Below are 18,908 nucleotides of genomic sequence, written 5' to 3' on the forward strand. Positions count from 1 at the left end.
GCTTGAACTCTTTATGTGGTTTATAAAATAAGCAAAATAGAGATCTGAAGCAAGTACAATTGCAGAGCTTACTTAACTGATCTACAGCCTAGAATTGCAATGTTAAAGGGTCAGTTAACACAAATTATATAAACGTGTTTTGTTACTTTCTCAAAACCTGAATAAATTCTTGCAGACACATTGCCATTAGTTTGAAAGTAAAATACAAGAGAGACATGTCTATGTAAAAATAAATTTAATTTCAAAGTATACAACATGTAATGAAAAACCGAACAGTATAGTGTCCCACAGATATCTCCTGTTGCACACAACACCAGCCTATGTGGATGGAGTGGTCTGTCCCCATGTATCACTCCTGAAACCGCTCTGTTGAAGGCTAGAAGTCTGTTTGTGAGCCAAACTGCCCAAAATCATCTAGTTTCAACTTAAAGAACAATGCCAACTTTTATGGGAGTCTCATCAGTCCCTCCAGCCAGTACAGAAGGAGGTAGGCACCAAAAGCATCTCTGTGTCTGTGGCAGATCAGTCTGTCCAGCAGCCACGCTAATGCTTTGCCATTCATTATAATTTCATATGTAACTTAAGAGTTTGACCTACAGTTAAAAATACATTATTTATGTAAATGAGCCTTAACCGGCATCATAAAACTCTGAAAACATATATTTATCATCTGTTGTCAGTTCATATATTGATAAACTTTTTCATCTTAAAGTGATAGCTTTATTTACAAATGCATTATGGATGATGCCTTTAAGTATTAATAGGCGATTAGCATTATCCACTTTGCTACATGATTATAAACCTTTAGTCAGAACAGGTTATGCTGTATGCCCATAGATTTCAAACTGCTGTAAAGACTTTTTCTTACATTCATCATTAGTAAAGTACAAATGCAAAAACACATTTCTCACTTCCTGTTTAAATAAAATCATTATACTTAGAGACAGTCTGCTCCTGAAAGGTCAAATGTAACTGTATGTGCACTCTCTGCTCTAATTTTTCTCTTTCACAATAGTTCCATATAACATGAGTCATTAGACTGCAGTTTGAGTTTCTTTATCAGCTGGTGACACACAGACGGTTTTGGTGCCAAACGTCTCATCTCATATTAGCTAAAATGACCAATGACCCAAACTCCCAAAAAGTCAGAGCAGTCCTAAATGAGTGTTGGGGGGACTGAGATGCTTCTAGGCCCTAAGAATGGTTGGTGGAGGTCCGAAGAGTTGGCCCAATCCTACTCCAAGTCAGACAGTCTCATCGTCGACTTATTTGTCTCGCACTGCTTCCATGCATTTTCACACAGTCTCGTCTGTCTTTCACCTGTGAACAAGCAGGGACTGTGTCACTGTCACTTCAAACATCACCATGGTTACTGTCAATACTTTTGACCTAAACACAGTTTTTAAATTCAGATGTTTTTATGTACTTTCCTAAGAGAATATAAATAGGTTCACTGCAATTACATCGCTGACTAGAATGGGTAAAAACACTGTTTTCCTTTAAAGGACATCTCCATGCACTGAATAATATGGCCCCCTATAAATAAACCAAATCCCAACACAGACATTTGCATCTAAGATGGACTATGTAGTTCATTCTAACCCCCCAGTGTCATATGGCCTCCTTCTAAAGTGGACCACAGTCAGTCCAGTCAAATACTTTGATGTAATGATGATCTGTTGAAGAGGTCCAGTCAGTCAGAGATGTAAATTTACTTAATCACAGTTTGTCTCTAGAGCATAAAAAGGCTACAGGTATGTTTCGCATTAAATTCATGACTTATATCCATAAATTCTGATAATATAACATAACATAACATAACAATGCTGGAAATAAATACTGTATGCATTCAGTTTGTTTGTACTAGCATAAGATGTCACACCACAATGAATTCAGATAGGCCAACATATATGACAGCACTCACTGACTACTGCTACCACACTGTTCAGGAGGACTACACTATTTCAAATTATTCAATATTCAATTAACTAATAATTAGAAATAATTAACAGAAAAAATATTATATAACTTCTATATTACATAACTCACTGACCTTCCCTTTGCTGACCCCATTTATATGTTGCAACGCTTCTGTTCCTTTCTCTACCCACACATTGTTATCCATCTCTAAATATCTTTTCAGAAATATTTAGGGGTTTATTGGATATTCGGCATGTAAATGATCCAAATAGCTGGTCCACGCTTTATCTAAATGACCCCATTCTAAATTTTGCAATACACCAACATACACACTGGGATCCCCGTTGTGTGTTTCGCAGGGACTATGGTGCAGAAATCACAGGGGGACAAACTGTAAAAGTTCTAACTACATTGTAAATTGCTTTGCATGGTAAACTGAATATCAAAGGGGGCTTTAAGGCATTATATGAAGGTTTAAAATAATATAGACTACATGTGTTACGCTCACCAATGAGATAGATATTTAAAACTAGTACAAATTTAAAATGGAGTTTTGGATAATATAAATGTACCAAATCGTTTACCCCTTTCCGTTGGTTGCTGAGGCAGAATGTGCAGATAGTCCGGGGCTGTTTTCCACCTCCACTCCCCTTCACCTCCTTGTAGACAGCACTTAGACACGGCTGGCCGTCCTCCCTCCCGTCCCCGACCACCAGCACGTTGGCCAAGTGTGAGATGTAGCTGGACGCCAGGCGCAGCGTCTCTATTTTGGAGAGTTTTCTGTCCACCGGTTCCGTGGGGATGAGTGTCCGCAGCGCCGTGAAGGCCGTGTTGACGTTCTGGGTCCGGTATCTCTCCCTGGCGTTAGCGGCGTTCCGCTGCCGCACCACGCCGCCGGACCCCCCCGGCGTCCCGCAGCAGCCGTAGCCCTGATCGGTGCTGCCGTCGCTCTCGCTGCGGTTCCCCTCCTCATCGTCCGACATCAAGGTCAGGTCAGCGGGGTAAGAGAAGGGGTGCGTCGACATCGGCCTCAGCATTGTGAAAGCCATCACAGACAGGCAAGTGTCTCACAGGGGAAATCCTGTCCCTTCTTTTAGAGTAGAAAACAGTTGCATGCAGACAGGGGCCGTGCGTAAAAGTAGCTGTATTTCCAAGGTTTAACAAGCACAAGTCCCCAGTTTATCAAGACACTTCTCCATAGGCTGATCCAGTGTGATACTCCTCATGACAGGGAGGGCTCTTATAGCGGCAACAGTAGCCCCTCAGCTGTACAGGGTGGGGTGGAGCACATGCAGGGGCTCCCATCCTCCCAAATGTTTTGGTCCCAAAAGTCACAGGCTACAGCTGAGTATGGCAAGGTGTGGACACTTGCACAACCTTCACCAAAACGAGCCATCAGTTTTTAAGAGGGGAGAGGAAATAACAAACACAGGCATTTATTTTAGCATTTCCTTAAATTGGCTTTTCAGAGACACGCTTGACTTTGGGATCACACTTTGGTGGCCTTCACATGCAGATGCTCGCACAGAGAACGCAGAGAAGTCACTGAATCTATTAATGAGCTTAAAAAACATTTACTCAAGTACCGTACTGCAGTACAATTTTGAGGCCCCTCGAAATGTACTGCAGTATTTCTATTTCATGCCACAGTAGTCTTGTGCTCAACATTTCAGAGACAAATATACATTTCACTACACTCTACTGTGCATTTGTCAGCTTTTTACTGTACTCGGCAGATAAAGATTTAACATGCAAAACTACACTCAGATGCCAGTTTTTTAATAGCTGCTTTAATGAACCGATTAACGCTGCACTGACAAAACAGGATTATGGTTTTCTACATATGGCAAAATGCTTATTTCTGACTTATGGCTCATGCAGTCGCGCATGGGAAACTTTTGATGTAACAAGACAGAGAAAAATAATCAAAGGACGCTCCTTTGCTCTCCCCCAAAAGTCAGACTACTCTCCATTCAGCAAACAGAAAAAGTACATAACACTCTTCCTTTCGTGACGCCATCCCTCTCCCCTAATAACTTTCATACAGTCCCTTAGACTGCATTAAATTCAGATAGGCGCACCTAATACACTGGAAACTGGGTGTATGATCCAAGTATATGATATAACGCGGTTATTATATATGCCGTCCATCAACAGCTGTTCCAGTCATATGTGATAGCCTGTACACTCTCCCATGGGGCATTTTAGTGTGACGTGTGAAACAGACTCTCCACCACCATAATCAAAACACCCAATGAGGGAGTGTGTTTTGGAAGAATACTGTATCCCCAGAAAGTTTCTAAGCTATCTGAAACAGGCTAGAACACACAAGTGGACTTGGAAGTTTTTGACATTAGATGTCATTAGGTTTTTTGTGACTTGTGGCCTTGTGAATTTCCTCTGAAATTCTGGCCTTCCTTTTCAAATCTGCTTCAGTTATGCCAGAGTTTCTCCACCTTTTCCTATCCACTTTTAGGCACCGAAATTCTTGTGACCATTAAACTAAAACAAGTAATTAGACATATATTGACACATACTGGGCATCTTTCCTAATCATATTCAGATCGTGGCAACACTGAGCTGGCTCCTGTCCTCAGCCCAATGTGATCAGTGGCTCTACAGTTGCTCTGTTTCAGTTTGTCTAATGGGTTAAGTGCTGCGGGTAAATAAACACTCAGCAGATGCTGGAGGTGATCAAGCCTGAACTTTCTCTGTAGAAAGCGAACAAATGGCTTCCAGATTGACTGGTGCTGTTGGAGGGAGGGAGGGGCCAACTGCTGGAAAAGGGACGAAGTGTCATCAAAGGGCCTGTTTTTACAAACACAACCCCTTGACACATCAAACCGGGGCACCGGTGGCCCCTGGCCCCCAGCTCAGCTGCACCAACAACGGCGACCTGTGCGGAACCCAGTTCCACTCATAAAGCAGGACACCATGGTGTTTTACCACGCGCGGCCAGCCAGCAACACGACCCCGCTGCACTCTCTCCCCCCAACACCACCACCACTTCACAGTTTGGAACCTTAAATACTTTAACCCCCCCCCCCCAACCCCCCACCCCCTGCATCAACCTAAAGGAATGCCATTAAATGCCTGTTGAGGTGATTAAAGTACTAATGAAGTGTGTGGTGGGTGGGATGTGTGTCAGGGAAGACATGAGAATGGAAGTCAATCAGAACGTTTAGTATGTGGCTTGACTAAATAGTTTTTGAAGCAGATAACAATAACATGGGAAGAAATTAAGTGCACTGTTAGTCATAATCTTTCCAGTGAAAGGGATGTTGTTCTTGGAAAAGTCCTCTGAAATACCAACTAAACTATTACGGTATACTAAATATGTGCAAGACAAACCTTGAAAGCCTCTGGAAGCTGTAGTAGTAGCATTACTTTAGGTGGGTTACCAAGTCCTTAAACTGTCCATGAAGGGTTTAACAGTGTTTGGTGTCCATGAGCCGTAAATCTGCGATAATAGACATTTGTTTATGTTAACAATAAATTATATTATCATGGCTGGTGTGGAAGCTTACACTGGTAGTAACTAACCCACCCACAAGTATCACTAGGCCTCGCTCCATCAAGCTTTTTAGCCACTTGTAGTTCATTGTGTCTTTTTTACGGCACGTTTACATTGTTTGGCCTCAGTGCTCGTGTCAAGATGAATAAAAAAATCCTTGATATACCCACTATATGCTCCTCACCCAGCGCTAGACAGACAAAGTTAGCACTACTACCAGGAAACTACCAAGTAAAAGACAGTCAAACATGTCGTGGCTAAAGAGCCTGATATATTTCATCAGGAACTGATGGAATCCAAAACAGAGCTGAAGAATGAGTGAATATTGGACTGACATTCTTAGGGTGGACTTACGGTGCAGCTTAAACAAATGAACAGACAAATGATTGCTGATGTTCCTCTCTGTCTGCTGAATAGGAAAGTAAGTCATGAATTAAGTAATAAACACAATCTGTTTTTGTTTCCAATAAGGCTTTTTCACTGCAGATATTTCCCAGCAGGAAAAGCACAGCTGGATCTTATAACATTAACAATAGCTGCATTTCTGTTTACTTGTGCCAGTAACATGGCTGTGCTCCTGTGCATGCTGGCTCATAATATGACATTAATCATGGCCCAGAGCCATGAGTCATCTTACAACTGAGCTTTTCCTGCTATGACAAATTATGATGTCTGCTTTACAAAAGATGTTTTAATGCAGTGGACTTCTGATTTCTCTGATTTCAAGCTGTTTTTTGAAATTGGTGTTAAAGTGACAGATGAGACACTTCAGTGCTGACATTCTTTGCACCAATGATATGCAATGTTTTTTCCCACCATTAATGTGGGATATTTTGGCACTGGTGAATGCATCTTTTTGCAGTTTTTCCAACATCAGGCCGTATGCTCCCTTCTTCCATACCCCCCACAGCACAGTATGGAGTGACGAGACGATGAGCGTATGGCCCGTCAGTGTTAGTTGTCTGCTGGGAAAGGCTGCGGTCAGATAACTTGACTCATCGGAAACAGCTGCACTGGACAGAAAAGAGCCTCCTCCTAACAGCCAGCTGCAGCCTGCTGCAAAGGGCCTTTTATGATTTATCTGTGTGTGTGTGTGTGTGTGTGTGTGTGTGTGTGTGTGTGTGTGCATTGGTGCTTCATTAAATGGAGCATAGCAGGAGAGACGATCGGTGGGGAAGACATGGACTATAGTGGGATAGATTGAATAGTTTAGATTATAGTTTAATGTACATGAAAAAAGCATCAGTCAGTGTCTTCATTAAGAACTGCTGTATATCTGGGAGAGGTCCAATATAACACAATCTTTTTTTGTCTTTGCTTCCTTCACAGTCATAACACATAACACTGAACCTCCCCATGTCGATATGATATCTAAGATGCATCAGTTACAGACTACAGGCTACGGACAGACAAACCTCAGTGAGCTTTAAGGATAATTTCAGTTTATTACAAGATTTTGTCATTTCAGAAAACATTGCCATCATTTATGATAAGACTGTACTCACCAAGCTCATCACTGAGATCTGGGAATCCAGGGACATCTCTAAAAAGAAATCAGACGGGAGAAGAAATACAAGCTATCCAAGTTATGTGCTGCAACCATTTTTTGACTAACAACTGTTTATCCCTCCACCAGGACTTTAGTGCAGCATTAATGGCATTAATACGGTTTCCAGGAAACAGTCAGCAAGCACAAGTCTTAGCACAGGTCTCTGTTCACGCCCAGTGGTACCAACCCTGGCAACCTCATGTGACCACAAGTCTCAAAGAGAAAGGTGAAAGTCACTGCCCCTGCTGTTGTTCTCCAAGAAGGGGTTGCAGCATGTGACTCCTCCATAAACCAGATAGTGTCATATTTATATTTTTGTTCAGTGATTAAACGAACAAGTTGTAATACATTTGGAAAATGGAGAGGTGCTGGTACACAACCGTGGACTTAGCCAGGCTAGTGGTTTCCTCCTGCTTTCCTTTCCTACGTGAAGCTAATCTAATCACTCACTTGCACCATGGATCTTTTCATGTAACTCTTGGAGCACAAGAGCATGTTTCCCAAAATGTTGAATTAGACCCTTACGAAAACAATGGAACTGATGATCTTCTTCCTCGTCAGACTACAGTACCAGTTGATGTAGCCATTAAACCCTCAGTTAATCCAAAGGATGACTAAATGACATATTCATCAGTCCAGACGTCTCCTGTGGTAAATTAGTTAGCTTCTTGTGCAGAGCAAAGCTACTGTAACCCCCAGTGCAGTAGCAACAGTATTATCTTTCGTTTGACCCTCAATGTGACCTCAAGATAAGATTCAGCCCTCATTCGCCCATCCTCCTCCCATCCCACCACCCTCCTCCACTTTCTCCCCCACGTTTTCCCCTCTTTTCCCTCCAACGGCACTGATCGTCTTTCACTCCTGACAGTCTGAGAAACCAGGACAGGTGGGGCGGTGTGTCAGTTAAAGTTCAACAAATGGCCTCAGCCACATCCGCCACTTGTCTCACATCATTTTGTAGCTTCAACTTCTTCCATCAGTTCTTCGTTTGAAGAGGCCAAGTTGTCTTTTCAAATGAAATGACATCACTGTGAAGGAGTGGTCTTGAGTTCCAAGTGTAAAAATCACAGTTTTATAGGTGAATCTTTCATGTGTTCCATTTTGAGCAGCTAAAGGTAACACCAGAGCTAAAATAAACACCCTGAGGCTACGTTATGGGGCTAATATCTAAAAGAAGCAGGTGTTTCTTGATCCTGGGGCTGGTAAACTAGAGTGTCATCATCTCCCATGGGATCCCCAAAGGCCCTCAAACAGGCCCTGCGTTACAGGAAGTCGACTCACACGCAATGATTCTTTTGGAGAAGCCCACCTTTAATGTCCACCAAGCTGGGCTTGATGTTTCTCCGGTCCACGTCTGCTGGCTTCCTTCAGAGTCACTTGGGACCTCTGAGCCGAGGCCTCTGCGGGTCAACAGAGTTTATCGCACCAGAGAAATCTACAAGTTGGCTATAAAACCTTGTATGACATGATGTAACAGACATGGCTTGAGGTCTGATAAAGGATGCTATAAAAAGACTCATCCGTTTTGGCCTTGAGGTCACTCTGCCTGCTCTGGACGCGGTCATATCCTCCGTGTTGATTGGCAAGCAATGTTGACCTGCAGTGTTGCTCTGCTCCTTTGTCTGTGGTGGAAGTTTTATGCTTGCCGACATGTACAGTAGAGCATGATTGCTTGTTTTTATGGCTACATCCTTTGTCTTACTATGGAAAGATTGACCTGTATTTAAGGGCTGCAAATAGCTTCCCTGAGTCCAAGGTCTTCAAATAATTTGTTTTGCCCCAACAGCACACCAGAACCCAAAGATGTCCTATTAACAACAATATAAAACAGAGACAAGCAGCGAATCCTCACATTTGAGACACTTAAGATAGTGAAGGCTCAGCATTTGTGCTTGATGAATGACTTAAATGATTGATGTTGAGTTGTTCTGAATTGAATTTCTGGCAATATATTGAACTAACTGATGAATTCCGATACATCATATTTAACCATTATTTTTTAAAGCTGCATTGATGGGTTTGTTCTTCTTTTTGGCTAACAAGCTATACACACAACACTGGCATATTGTCACCGTATAAAGTTGCAACAGCTAATGTGTTTGTATCCCACTGATGATTCTATTTTGAACTCCTGCTCTGAATCTGAGCAGCAAGACATTTCCCATCTAAGGCCTTATTTAAAAGAATTGTAAGAAATGAACTTTTTCCTTTTATAGCTTTTGCTTTTAAACTTTTACTTGAGTAAAGAAGTTGAATCTGAATTTTTTACAGTAAAGTAAGACCATAAACCCAAAACAATGACTCTAGACTATTCTGTAGCGCTGAGAGGAACCACAGTCAGGTGACTATTCTCTGTGGGTCATTTGATCCATTGTTAATATAGAAATATTGGCTGGTGCAGCTTTGAGGATGTTTGATCTGTTAATGAAACATGTTCTGTAGCACTGTTGCAGTTTTACATACAACACACGCACACACACGTGTACATTTACACATACATGTATGTGCAGACATAAACGTGTTTTGAATGGTGGCCATTGTGTCCGAAAATAGCCATCTCCAGTCTGTGGTCTATTGAGACACATACTTGCATTTCCCATGAGGGGTCATGGCTAGGGGCCACCGAGGGCTCAGCCCTGTCTGGTCTGGACCAGGAGCCCAGTTCTCACGACACCTGACCCAGAGCACATCCTGTGGTCCGGCTGCAGCTCTTTGCTGAGGAGGGCCAGGGTCTGCTCGGAGGGAAGCTCCTAACATGGCAGGGAGGAGGACAGGCTTTAAAGTGGGTTCTGCTTTCTAGCTTCTGAATTTGGCTGTTTTGACTCTCACATTTATCCTCCTTATGTGTACAGTCTTACCTCTTTCCACACTGGGGAGGTCAGGTTTAGGTGTTTATGTGGTTGCCCCCTCTGCTGGCCAGGGGAAGCACTGCTGTGACAGAAATATTGAGATGATCTTTCTTCACACTTTCACCGTGTCCCACTTCAGAGGCTGGATTATCTGAAGGACATGGCCCACAAAAGCCAGACTGAAACCCGTGGCTGCTTCCCGTATAAAATGGCGTGACCCAGGGGTTCTTAACTTTGGGGTCAGGAACCCCAAAGGGGTCGTAAGATAAATGTTAACAGTCGCAACATAAAGAAGGGGAGAAAAGATATTTCTGCTACACACTAATACTTTTTTTCCTGACCAATTAAATCTTTGCTGCTTTATGTGTTCTTGTCTCTGAAAACTAAACAATGAAACAAGGAAAGGCATGATCCTTTTGGGGGTTTTCTACTATAAATAGCAGTGTATCAGGTCACCGGTAGCTTTATGATGAAAACATTTTTCTAACTGTCAGCGATTAACAACATATCCAGGCAGGCAGAATAACAAACAGGGGAGTTTATGGTTTCCATTCATTCTTACATGGTTTTTATTGTACTTAATGTGTTTTCTTTACCATTGACTGACCTGGTAAACATAATGTGGTCACGTGATGTTTTGTAGCTTGTTGCTAAGATTAGCCTGAACGATGGTTTCTGGGTCACAGACAACCAAAGGATAAAGAAGTTTTGTCCTCTAGGAGGATTGTTGCATTTCTGACTCTGTCAGGCCAGACACTCATCACACACTTATCTGAAAAGTAATGTGAGCAAATTAAGGCTGGCACTGTTTCACAAATTCAAGTTTGAATGAATTCAAACTAACATGTAACTCAACGTATACCTATGATCAGAATAAGGCTGAGATTCAGTGAGCTGTCACTTAAGTATGTGTGGTCAGTTATTACCAATGGTCTGAATCTTACCCCTAATGTATTTTCCTGTGGGGTGTAAAAACAGCTGCACTTTGGCACTTGAGTAGGCAGTCAGATGAAGTTGTACAGCTGACATTGCTCCTCTTGCAGGTGAGTCCTCAGATTTGTATTGGTTGTTGTAGAGTAAAGAACAAAGTTGAAAAACAGTCCTGTGCTTGCTGGTCATCTATGGTGTAGAACCCGAAATACTTCCATGCGCTGCTTCTCGGATGAATCGTAGTTGTGATTATTCAATGTTATTTCTGTTGTTGTTGAAAAACTGACAGAGCTGTTGTGGATAGTTTAGTGAATTCTATCTTTTTTAACACGTTGGACATTTCACTTGAAAGATCTAAATGTGTTTGATCTTTGCATACATTCACGCATGAGTGAGGGGAGTTTCTGTAATTATTCATTTCTATCAGTTTTATTGTCATCACCAATTGATCAGACAGAGAAATATAGGGTGTCAGAATATATTTTGGCTTTTGTTTTCAACAAATCCAATACATGGCTTCCAATAAAGCCATGTTAAATTCACAAATACATCAACTAATAATAAATAAATAATTTCCAAAATTGGCAAATAAATAGTTAAATAAATTAATAAATACACAAATACATTATTTAACAAATAAGAAATGTTTGAGGTAAATTAAGAGCTAGTTGATATATAAAATAATACTGGCATGTAAATTATTGCAATTCAATTTATAAAAAACAATATAAAATATTTTACATTTGTGATCAACACTGACAGTTCTATGAATTTCATACGTAATTCCTGAATAATTTAAAGTGAGGTTATTGCTTATCAAAAGGCAGGATTATGATGCATGCATGTGACAAGCCTGAGAAGTAGCAAGCTTTTCTCTCACTTTGTTGTGTGAACTATTAAAAAGTGTATGAATTGAAATGAAAAGGATGACTCTTATCCAATCAGTCCTCAGAGCCGCAGTCGTCCTCTGCTTGGTACCCTTTGAAGCAGGCCGACTCGTAGTGCTTGTTCAGGTAGGACTTGAGTGCAAAGCTTTTGTCGCAGCGTTTGCAGGAGTAGTGCTTGAAGGCCGAGTGCGTCTGCATGTGGGCGCGCAGGTTGGAGCGGTCGGCGAAGGCTTTCCCGCAGTGGGCACAGGCGAACGGTTTCTCCCCAGTGTGAGACCTCATGTGGCCCTGCAGGAGCCAGGGTCGACTGAAGGCTTTGCCGCACACCGTGCACTCGTGCTTCAGGTCATGGGTCAGCATGTGCATGGCCAGCGCTGGCATGGACACGTACACCTTGTGGCAGGTGGGACACTTCCTGGCCTGCTGACTGTCCAGGCTGCGGTGAGTCTGCTTGTGTCTGCTCAGATTGGAGGACGTGGCATAAGACTTGCCGCACTCGGTGCACATGTAGCGGCCTTTGGATTTACCTTTGGCAGGGCTGCAGTCTGCCGAGCGCACACCGTCGCTGCTGTCCGATTGACGGCCTCCCTTGCGGGGACACCTCTGGCTGAGCTTTCGGCGAGAGCGGCCATCAGAGATGAGGAAGGCGTTGATGGTGCAGGCCTCCAACTCTGGGCCACTACTGTCTGACTCCACTGTGCCACTAGAGACAGGGCTGTCCGGATGCTCCATGTCATGGTCGGAGAACTCTTCCCCACCACTGCCACCTGGGGAGTACAGGGGCTCTGAGGAGAGCCCGGTTTCCTCATGACCTGACTCCTTTGTGCTCTGCAACACCGAGGGGATGATGTAATCATGGATATAGCCTGAGAAAGGAAAAGACATTTAATAAAACAGATGGAAAATATATTTTTCATCGGAATATATGAATGGAACATCTTCATGATCTCAATAACCTCTGAAGAAAAGTGCCCTCTCACCCAAACCTCTAATCAATATGAAACCTACACAGGAAGCTATTTGTAAGTGCCAGGTTCAGCAAGCTTTGGGAATGAAATATTAATGAGGCTTTGGTCCACAGTTCTGTCCCAATCAATACCTTCACTGGCTCCAACAAGTGCCACCATAAAAAATCTGAAAAGCACATGGTGGCTGAATATGAGTCAAACACAATGTGCTGACATAGACAAAACAGTCACAGAGCAATAGTTTGGCTCCAGATTGATCCACCTGTCGCTGCCTCACACTGGCAGCAGCTACGCGTCTAAATCTGTGACGGTGGGGGGTGTGACCAAAACTGAGCGTTTCACCAGTGAAATCCCCTCAATCACTAAATCATTTTAATCAGATCATTCCCCATCTGTGCCGTTTTTGAGAGTGTTCATGAGTATGATAAAGGGGGAGATTGAGTGACAGGTGGGGGACTGTGATTTGGCAAAGAGGGAAGGGAGGGCTAGGCAGGGTGTGTGTGCGTGTGTGTGTGTGTGTGTGTGTGTGTGTGATTGGTGGGGGGGACTGCTGTCTGATCTTGACAGCAGTCAATGGTATATTGAGCCCACTCCCCCCTCCCCACCCCTCCCACACACACACACACACAGTGGAACACAAAGGGAAGCAGACAGCTGGCATCCTAAATCTGGGGGACAAATAATTCAACGCGAACACAAGATCTGTGATGCTGGTGGAGGGGGGTGGGGGTGCGAGGGGTGTGAATCCGCTCAAAGCACACATTTCTTTGGATGTCTCTTAAAGCCAAGCACACTCGCATATGCGCGCACACACACACACACACACACACAACACACCATATTGTTAGTATTGCAGGGTTGTTCTCACTTCCAGCCACTGTAGAAATACCTTGAATGAAAATCTACTGTCTGCCAATGTACTGCTCATGTTGCACTTTATTGAATTACCTGCAGCACTCTCTATTTTCCAGTCAATACCCATCCTCTAAAAACCCTGTTCCATCACCTCTCACTGCTCCACATATGGATTGTGTTGCTGCAATCCTACTCCCTGTGGCTATCTAACATCCTGCAGGATCAGATGGAGAGAGATGGAGAGATGAACGAGGGGGGGGGGGGTGGATGATAAGAGGAGAGACTCAAGGGCAACTGCACCATCTAAGGACAACACAGTCCCATGTGGCTATCTGCTTTCTCCTGAGTTTTTTTCTCCTTCTTTCTAGTTGGACCTGACAAAGGCTTGCGTCAGATTTTGTGCTTAATGCCTGTGTGCACATCTATCTCATCATTCACGTACACAATAGTATTAAAGCTAAGGGCTACTGTGTGATCTGGTTTGAGAATTAAGCAGATTGAGCCAGCGTGACCTGAATACTATTTAGCATCCACCGAGTTAGAAAACAAAAGTCCTGAGACATACGGAAGGGGGGCGAGCGATGCATGTGGGGGATTTCCAAAAGCGATTAGGTTGCAGAGACAGCAAGATAAACAAGGCTGCATGAATCCCTGTCTGTTATTTCAGATTTTCTTCTCTATTTTTTTTGCGAGAGACCACGTGGCTCTTCTCCGAATGCAGAAATCCTGAGCTACTGCAGCAGAAACGCACATAACAAAGTTGAAAATGCAACTCAGAGAGATGTCAACTCACCATTTTCACTCAAACGCACTGCCAAGTTGGTGGCTGACTCTGTGATGGCATGTGTCACAGTGTAGGAGTCGTCCCAGTGCTGCTGGTGCTGATGGTAGTAGTTAGAAGACGAGAAATCATGAACCTTCGGCTGCTTCACCAAAAAAGAGCGAGGCATTTTTTTCCCTGATGAAAAACTGATGCTAGAGCCTCATAGAAAAATCTGAACAAGCTGATGCTAAAAAAAAAAGAACAGAACAGAAATGCACTGAGCTTCCAGGCGGCCTTCTTGAACAGGCCAAACAGAGGATTGAAAAAGAAGGTTTACAAAAAAATCTGTCCTGGAAATGCTTCAAAGCCAGAGGGAAGGAGATAGAGAAAATATAGTGGAAGCAGCAGAGAGAGAGAAAGAGAAAGCAGAGGACAGGGAGGATGAAGAGTAAGACAGAAAGTGGCGAGGGAGAAACAGAGAGAGAGAGAGAGAGAGAGAGAGAGAGATGCTGGACTAGCTGAGCTCAGCACTACTGCAGCCTTTTATATGTGGGGCACGAGCCCCAAAGATCAGGTGGTGCTTTGGAAGAGGGAGCTGCTTAGCATTAATCCATCAAACATCCCCGGGGACACACATCAAATTACCACGAGCCGTCTGTGCTTCTCCCCGCATGCACACACACATGCACACACACATGCACACACACATGCACACACATACACCCACACACACACACACACACACACACACACACACACACACAGCAGTCAACTAAACCACCTCCTCCCACATCCTCCTCCTCCTTTCACCCCTTCGTCTCCCCTCTCCGAGGGAAGGAGAGCAGACAATAGTGGCGCAGAAGCACGTGGGTGACACTACACACAACATCTTGTCCTCCATTGTCTTTCAATGAAGTAGCTAACACAATTTATGCTGCCCCAAACACACACCCCCTTCCTCCTAATACCACCACCACCTCTGATATTTCATCATCCTAACATCCAGCTCATTATTAAGAGGTTAAAATAGTCTAAGAATGTAAACCAGATTACGGATTGGGTTGTGTTCATTTTCCTTCAAATGTAGGTCAGAGTCATGATTAACTTACAAGTATCTGCATTCAAATCCCTTCATGCGTGTCTTATCAAAAACTGTCAAATCCTGAAAGTTCATTTCTTCATTTTGTTTACTTCAATCCAATTCAGTGAAGGGAATATTTTATTATATAGTATTTTATGTCTTATTTCTAAATAATATAGTTGTGCTAAATGACGCAACTTTTTTCTCATTTGGTTAAAATGAATCTTCTTCATGTTGGATTGAGGTTTGTATGTGTTTGATGTCATTCGTTTTATAGTAATGAGTGCAAGTGAATAAAACGATTTAATTAAAACTAATAAACTAATACAACTAATACCAATTATATAGTTCTTTCCAGGAAACTTTATAGGAAATTACAACATAAATAAAGGATCACTGTTAGTGCAGATACCAACCGATTCTATACATTTTCTTCAGTTATTCTAATTGGATATTTAGTTATGTACTGACCAGCAGTTAACCACACCCTGCCCATGTCTCATTTATTATTTGCTGACAGGCTAAACGTCTGTTCAAAGTGTTATAGATAGGTAATATGAGTGTTACAGATTATTATTGATTAATTCATTAAGACTGTAGGAATATGTAATGAAAAATGTCTTCATTTGTACATCTAACTGTTTGAAATAATCTCTACATGTTTGTGGCATCAGCCTGGAGGTTTAACAGTTGTATTTTTCACTTCCATCATCTGTATGTCCCTGGCAGGTTTATGTCTCTCTGACTGACCCCTCGGCCCTCCATAGAACCATATAACCCTCATCTGGATAAAAAGGCCCCCGTGGTGATTTCCGGTCCGTCGGCTGTGACGGGCTGACCTCTGGGTGCCTGCGGGGTCATGGGGTCAAAGTCTGGTTGGCAGGAGAGATGGCAGCAGCTTAAACGCAGTGTGGACTGCTCACTCACAGATGGCTCTGCAAGGTACAGTTCGCTATGACTGGATAATACAAAATATATAATCTCACAGACAGATGTCATAGGGGATTTTCATTTAGTACCTCATACAGTAACATGTTTACAGAGGAGAAATCATCTCTGGTCTGCTCTAATGTGAAAGCATCTCAGAGGTGCTGACCGAAAAGCATCTCGAAATGTCAAAAATCTCTGTTTTAAAGTATGAAACAAGCAATAATATTTGTTTTTGTCAACAAATCCCACATTCAAACCCAAACCATCAATGAATGTATCTACTAACAAATGTTGTGTCTGTCACCCGATTCTTCCTTAGTACTGTAGAGATCCACTGTTGTCCAAAGACTATTGAATACACATCATTGAGCCACTCTGTTAACACTGGGTGATATGTTCCATTACCATGAACGCACACGCTGTTGTTTCTTCAGACTCAATCCCAAATACGTGCGAGAACACCAAATGAGTAATATTCTACTGCTGAAAGTAGTCCCCAAACAATTTGTTCCTGTTGGAGTAGCATTTACTAAAAACTACAGCTGTTTAAGGAAACTACTGACCCTTTTGAAAGCAAAACTACAGTTTATTACAACTGTTTTGTCTTTGTTACTCTGCCCAGATCAGTTCTATCAGTTATGATAACACTGTAGAGGGTTAATTGTTAGAGGTCAATTAAAACCTGTGTGATTGTCCGACAATTTGTACCTATTTGTAGCAACGTTGCAGAATTCCAAAATCTCTGCCATTATTTTGGTGCATATGCTATCATTACTGATGGCCTGAGCCGACAACATAAAGCCCAAGTTGTAATAAACTGTAGTCGGCTTTTAAAAATGAAACAATATATTTATGACCTGTTAAGAATTTTGTCTTCAGTAAGGAAGTCAAAAAACACGAGATGAACTCACACACCACTGGTTTTGGTCTTTTCTTGAGACTTGCTGACAATATGAAAAAATACCTTGAATTTGACCTCCAACTGTGTTAGTCTGTGCACTAAGAAGTTCTGAAAACAAATTTTTTGTTGTGTTTCCAGTTTACATGTGTGTTTTAATCCTGCACACAAAAGTCGATTTAGATTCAGCAGTGACGTCATCAATGAGCAAAGTGAGCAAGCAGAGAGATTTCCTAGAGAATCAGAAGCAAAGCTCAGACTAACATGGAAAACAAAATAAGCCATATTTTGACACAAAAGTGATTCTCTTAATTCAATCTTTTTGTGTAACAAAGGGAAATGGAACAGCCAGAAACCATATTTATAACAGGGAAATTTGGTCATTGCTGTCCTTGTGTATGTGATACTGACTGCTGAGTCTGATTAGACGCATGTTAAGTAGCATTGCAGTGAATGCACGCTGAGACTATCTAAGCCTGTTGAGCTGTGATAAGTGAGATAATTTGTGTTAATCACATCCAGTCATTAGAGAGCCATCTGAAAAACAAACGCGGGTTCTTTTCACTGAGGCATCTTTTCAGCACCTCCACAAAAATCTCGCACTCTGCCATCTGACAACGGGGCAGCTGCAAGCCAGTGAATGAGAATGATTGTCTCTTTTCTTTTAATCAGCACTTAGTGAGTGAGAAAATGGAGAATTTCCCCTCTTCACTACATGTTTTTTCAAGGGTTGATTGTGGTTAGCTGCGGAGACCGACTTGTGATTTATGTTCCAACACATTTCATGTTTTTTTTTTTTTTTCAACCAACCAGCTTTGTGCAAATGGTGTTAGGAACGCTCCACAGAGATTTGTCTTGCACACTTCTCTGCAGAAGCAAATAACAAAACACCTCAAGTCAATTTGGAAGTGACTGGTTAAAGTCTCGCACAATCGGCCACGTCCACACCGTGTCACCTCGAGTGGGGAGGTGGAATGAGAGGTCAGTGGAGGAGATGAGGAGAAAACTCCCAGCCTTCAGGTGAGGTGACTGACAGGGGATAGAGTGGGGATGCTGAGGAGGCCGACGGGAGATGCCAAAAAATGGGGGAGGAGGCGTTGTACAACTGCATTTTAATCTAGTCAGACTTCAATCCTGATAAAAGGAATCTGTCCATCTTTCTCTTTTCCATTCTGGGGGTCATCAATCACACGTGTCACTGGCCTCTGCTCCAGTGGATGTCGGGGGTCTCAGGGGAGCAGCCCGTTAAGGGCTACAGATGCTGCTCAAAATGGAGAAACTAGAGTGATGAAAAGGAAATATGGTGAATTGAAAAAAATGATGACATGCGTGGTAGCAGATGACGCTATGAGATAGACAGTATAACAACAGGTGCATTATATCAAATAAAATATTCTAGAAAGCTGAGCTAGCTTCTTCCCCCGTCTTTCAGTCTTTATGCTAAGCTAGGCTAACCACCTCCTGCCTATAGCTCCGTATTCACATGAGATTCATCAATCCAGAAGAAAAAAATACAGCAAAAAGGTACATTTCCCAAATGTTATACTGGTCCTTCAAAGGACATATACACTGGTGTCAGTCTGTGATGCTAAATGCAATTTAGGAGGTTTTCTTGATGAAATGTGTGACTAAAGTCAATGCTCTTTCCCAGGCAGCCATGAGAACAACCAGACAATTCTCATTCCCAGGTCATCATAGCACCATTTCGCCAGTCTGTTTTGGCATTTGATGCGGACAAGCAAGGTACCCTTTAGTATCTGTATG

The 18,908-nt window shown here is 42.6% G+C and overlaps 2 protein-coding genes across 2 annotated transcripts; both read right to left on the reverse strand.

The window, feature by feature from the left end:
* Positions 1–1,007: 1,007 nt before the first annotated feature.
* Positions 1,008–3,059, reverse strand: LOC139218492 (transcription factor 15-like). The gene is made up of 2 exons (XM_070850070.1): positions 2,505–3,059; positions 1,008–1,320 (listed from the first exon to the last, which is right to left on the reverse strand). Exons 1-2 carry the CDS (start codon positions 2,967–2,969, stop codon positions 1,255–1,257), a joined length of 531 nt encoding a protein of 176 aa, XP_070706171.1. The 5' UTR covers positions 2,970–3,059; the 3' UTR covers positions 1,008–1,254.
* An 8,644-nt stretch (positions 3,060–11,703) lies between these two features.
* LOC139218526 (transcriptional repressor scratch 1-like) lies at positions 11,704–14,422 on the reverse strand. The gene is made up of 2 exons (XM_070850119.1): positions 14,266–14,422; positions 11,704–12,515 (listed from the first exon to the last, which is right to left on the reverse strand). Exons 1-2 carry the CDS (start codon positions 14,420–14,422, stop codon positions 11,704–11,706), a joined length of 969 nt encoding a protein of 322 aa, XP_070706220.1.
* Positions 14,423–18,908: the final 4,486 nt, after the last annotated feature.

Source organism: Pempheris klunzingeri, chromosome 2, assembly GCF_042242105.1.
Source record: "Pempheris klunzingeri isolate RE-2024b chromosome 2, fPemKlu1.hap1, whole genome shotgun sequence".
Taxonomy (NCBI): domain Eukaryota; kingdom Metazoa; phylum Chordata; class Actinopteri; order Acropomatiformes; family Pempheridae; genus Pempheris; species Pempheris klunzingeri.

Excerpts from the sequence above, each read along its gene's own strand:
- LOC139218492 (XM_070850070.1), bottom strand. The coding sequence starts at position 2,969 with ATGGCTTTCACAATGCTGAGGCCGATGTCGACGCACCCCTTCTCTTAC. Across the intron at positions 1,321-2,504 it reads TCAGCAACCAACGGAAAGGG|GTGAAAGACAGACGAGACTG; the intron begins GTAAACGATTTG and ends GCTTGTTCACAG.
- LOC139218526 (XM_070850119.1), bottom strand. The coding sequence starts at position 14,422 with ATGCCTCGCTCTTTTTTGGTGAAGCAGCCGAAGGTTCATGATTTCTCG. Across the intron at positions 12,516-14,265 it reads AGTGCGTTTGAGTGAAAATG|GCTATATCCATGATTACATC; the intron begins GTGAGTTGACAT and ends TTCCTTTCTCAG.